The 3,512-nt window shown below is 22.9% G+C and overlaps 1 protein-coding gene across 1 annotated transcript in view; it reads left to right on the plus strand.

The window, feature by feature from the left end:
* Nucleotides 1-2,070: 2,070 nt before the first annotated feature.
* Nucleotides 2,071-3,512, plus strand: part of LOAG_13704 (hypothetical protein) — a gene marked incomplete at both ends in the record, with an annotated part of 2,562 nt that continues 1,120 nt past the window's right edge. The window contains 3 exons of the mRNA XM_020448716.1: nt 2,071-2,204; nt 2,310-2,423; nt 3,299-3,421. Of these exons, the coding sequence (XP_020301162.1) occupies nt 2,071-2,204; nt 2,310-2,423; nt 3,299-3,421 (371 nt within the window). The remainder of the gene's footprint in view (nt 2,205-2,309; nt 2,424-3,298; nt 3,422-3,512) is intronic.

Genomic DNA, 3,512 nt, shown 5'->3' on the forward strand with positions numbered 1-3,512 from the left:
GAAAAATACAAACAATTTCAAATATTTCAAATTAAAATAGTGAAATGATTAGTTTTAATTTATATTACCAACCATTTCATATAATACAAAATATGAAGCAGTGATTAATTCGTTCTTTTTTCTCTAAAATTTTCAAAAAAATAAAAATTTTTGCCTGAAATAAAGAAATATATAATAGTAAATGATTATCAATAGTTATAATAATAATGATGATAATAATAATAACAATAATAATAATAAAAAAATAATAATGGCACAAACTGACCACGATAATTATGATAATAATAATAATAATGATAATAGCAATAATAATAATAGGAGCATTTCACGCATTATTAAAAATTTTGGAATTTAATAGAAACTAAGGCTGAACTAAGAGAAATAAAAAAGGAAAAAATCGTTGAGTTATTATTTTTAAACTTAAATAACTGAATCAAATAAAAAGGAATTCCAATAATGAATAAAAAAATTGACAACAGTATTTATTGCAATCAAAAATTATTGAAATATTTGACTGTAGAACTTGAAAAATGATTATAATTCAAAGTTTATAGTAGTAATAAAATGATAATGGAAAATTCTTACTGATAACAATGTTAATTGTTGTGAGATAATGTTTGATAAAGTTTAATAATGAATTACATTATACAATATTGCTCAGGTGTAATTGTAATCGTTATTCACAATCAATGGGAAAATGAATATTTCGAAAATTGAAAAAAAGAAAAACAGAAAAAATGTTTAAAATTTGTCAGATATTGTCAACAAAAATTGAATGCCATTTCAAAAAAAATGATGAAATCTCAATTTAGATTCATTTCACAGATTTTAAAATTGAAAAGTTTCGCAGTTTCTAGCATTTTAATTGTTAAAATATATGTCATATTTTTTTAAAAATTTAATAACCAAATTGAATAAACGTTCATAAAAGCTATAACAATCAAAATATAATTATCAGTAAAGAAGAAAAAAAAATGTTTATAACAAGTATTTACAAATTTAAACTTATAATTTGACCTTTTCTTCCTGCCAATTTTCTTCAATCTATGAGATGGACTAAAATGACATATGACGAAAATGCTTTTGGAAAATACAGTTTTCTCTTCATCAAATTTATGGATAGACAAGTCGTAATTAAAGGTGATTAAAAAAGAAACCTAAAATTTCAACGGATGACCAAACGATTTCTTCAATCAACTTAATGACCGCAATTAAGAATGAAATTAGGTCAGATTAAAGAAATTGGTACGAATCCATTGCGATTTCAGATTAAATAAGTTGATGAGTAATGAAATAGTAATTTCGTGATAAATAAAGCAAACAAAATAACATTAACATTGTGTTCAAAATATTTTTAAAATTACAATACTTTAACTTGAATTTATTAATTACTATACGCAGAATTAATTTAAAATAATTTTATGTAAAAGATTAATAATTAAAGTCATATTTTAGAACTATCTATTTGATTATTTGACTTTGATTTTTTTTCGCAATTAATACATTTGAGTGTTAATTAATAGTTTTTTTCAAAATCCGATTAGACTTTTGCATAATTAGTTTCGTATGATTTCTATTATCCTTTAATTTAGATTTGGAAGAAATTACGACAACCGAACCATCAATTATACTAAATCACACGACAATTGCGCCACTGCTTAGGTTATTTACCTTACCATTACTTACATTGCCACCACCGCCAAATATTGATACTTATGGTTAGTTTTCTTTTTTTTACAGCTAAAATTTTGAATTTCGTATAAAATTAAGAGACTAAAGCAAAAAAGTATTTGCTATTTTACGTTCAAATTTATTTTATGAAAAAATTTAAATATTATATATATTGAAATAAATTGTATTCGATTTTTTCCGCTGAAATTATTAAATTAAAATAAAGGCAAAATTAAAACGAAAATTTTGATTAAAATTAAGATCTAGGATGATAAAATGTTAAAATAGAAGCACAAAAAGAGGCATGTCATCAAACTAAAATCTATAAATTTTTTGGAAATCTAAAATTTAAGAACCTTTTTTCTCGAAAATAAAAATATAAATGCATAATTTTAAAAGGTATCAATACAGTACCAGAATTACCACCACAACATGAATCCACCTATAAAGGAATGTTTGCACCAGATGGTAGTTTAATTAAGAAGAATACAACAAATGAAAATAAGAATACAAAACAAATTGAAATAAATCAGGTATCATTTGAATTAAATAATAAATCAATTAGTTTAAGAATAAATTATCTGTCTTTTTTTCCCAAAAGTATGCAATTTATAGTAGCATATGATTTATTTTTATAGATTTTTTATCAAAATCAATTAAGAAGAAAGGATGAAAAGTTACGTGATATACGAAAAGCAGGTATACGTGCCGCTGATGGTCCGATCACTTATGATGATTATGATTTTTATTCTGTAAGGTTTAATTTTTAATTTTTAATTAATTCTTTTTTCGAATTTTACTTTAGACAATTTTTTTAATTTTGTTTAATTTTTCTCATTTATTATTCCAATAATTATCGCCAATGTTAGGCCCATGTGTATATGAAGAAAAAAAATTAGAAATATAATATATATATATATATATGCTAATATTGCTCGTATTTATTTACTGTTAGTGATAATTGCAATCTTAACAACTGTTATTAATCACTACCGTATACATTTTGTATACGTCAACATTTTCCACCATATACTTACTGATAATGATGTGTGCGTGAGTTGTAACTATAGTTTTTATTAGTATAAATATTTTTTAATCTATCAAATATATATTTATATAATGTTTATATAAAACGTTGCTAATGATTATCATTCGTATCATCTAATTAATAACAAATACATCAATGAATGATAAGATATATGCAACGGCAACAACTTTTTATCATTCTTGATATGTAATTAACAATAAACGCATTAATGAATGATAACAAATATACAGTAGCACTAGAAATAGCTATGCTTATCATTATTATCATAGAGTAACTTCATTATATATGATAATGAATCGTATGCAAAAAAAAGAAAAAAAAAATCGTGCAACACTTGCATTACAAACACGATAATAATCCATGTTAAAGTAATAGCAAAATAAATATTAAATAATTAATAGATTGGCGCAAGTGGTAAAATGATTGATAAATTGGCGCAAATGGTATATTATATTAGGTGTAAAATGAATTTTTGCCATAAAATAATGCACGCTGTTTTTTTTTGCTTTTGCTCTAAAATTTTAATTAATGCTTATCATTAATTGTAGTAATGCCATTAATTAGGTTACCAAATTTCAGGATAAAAAATATATGAGTAATCATGAAGAAAGTATGATTGTGGCTAATTTATTGCGTAAAAATATCCCTTATAGTAAAAACAGTGTAAAAATGCTATCAGCTAAACCTATCAATGGTGATAAGGTATGATAATAAGTTTATTCCCAAGCTTAAGCTCTTTTTTTAAAAAAAATTATTTCCAATAATTTTAAAAATTTTAACAAATTTCTTTTCA

The sequence above is a fragment of the Loa loa genome, assembly GCF_000183805.2.
Source record: "Loa loa unplaced genomic scaffold supercont3.688, whole genome shotgun sequence".
Taxonomy (NCBI): Eukaryota; Metazoa; Nematoda; class Chromadorea; order Rhabditida; family Onchocercidae; genus Loa; species Loa loa.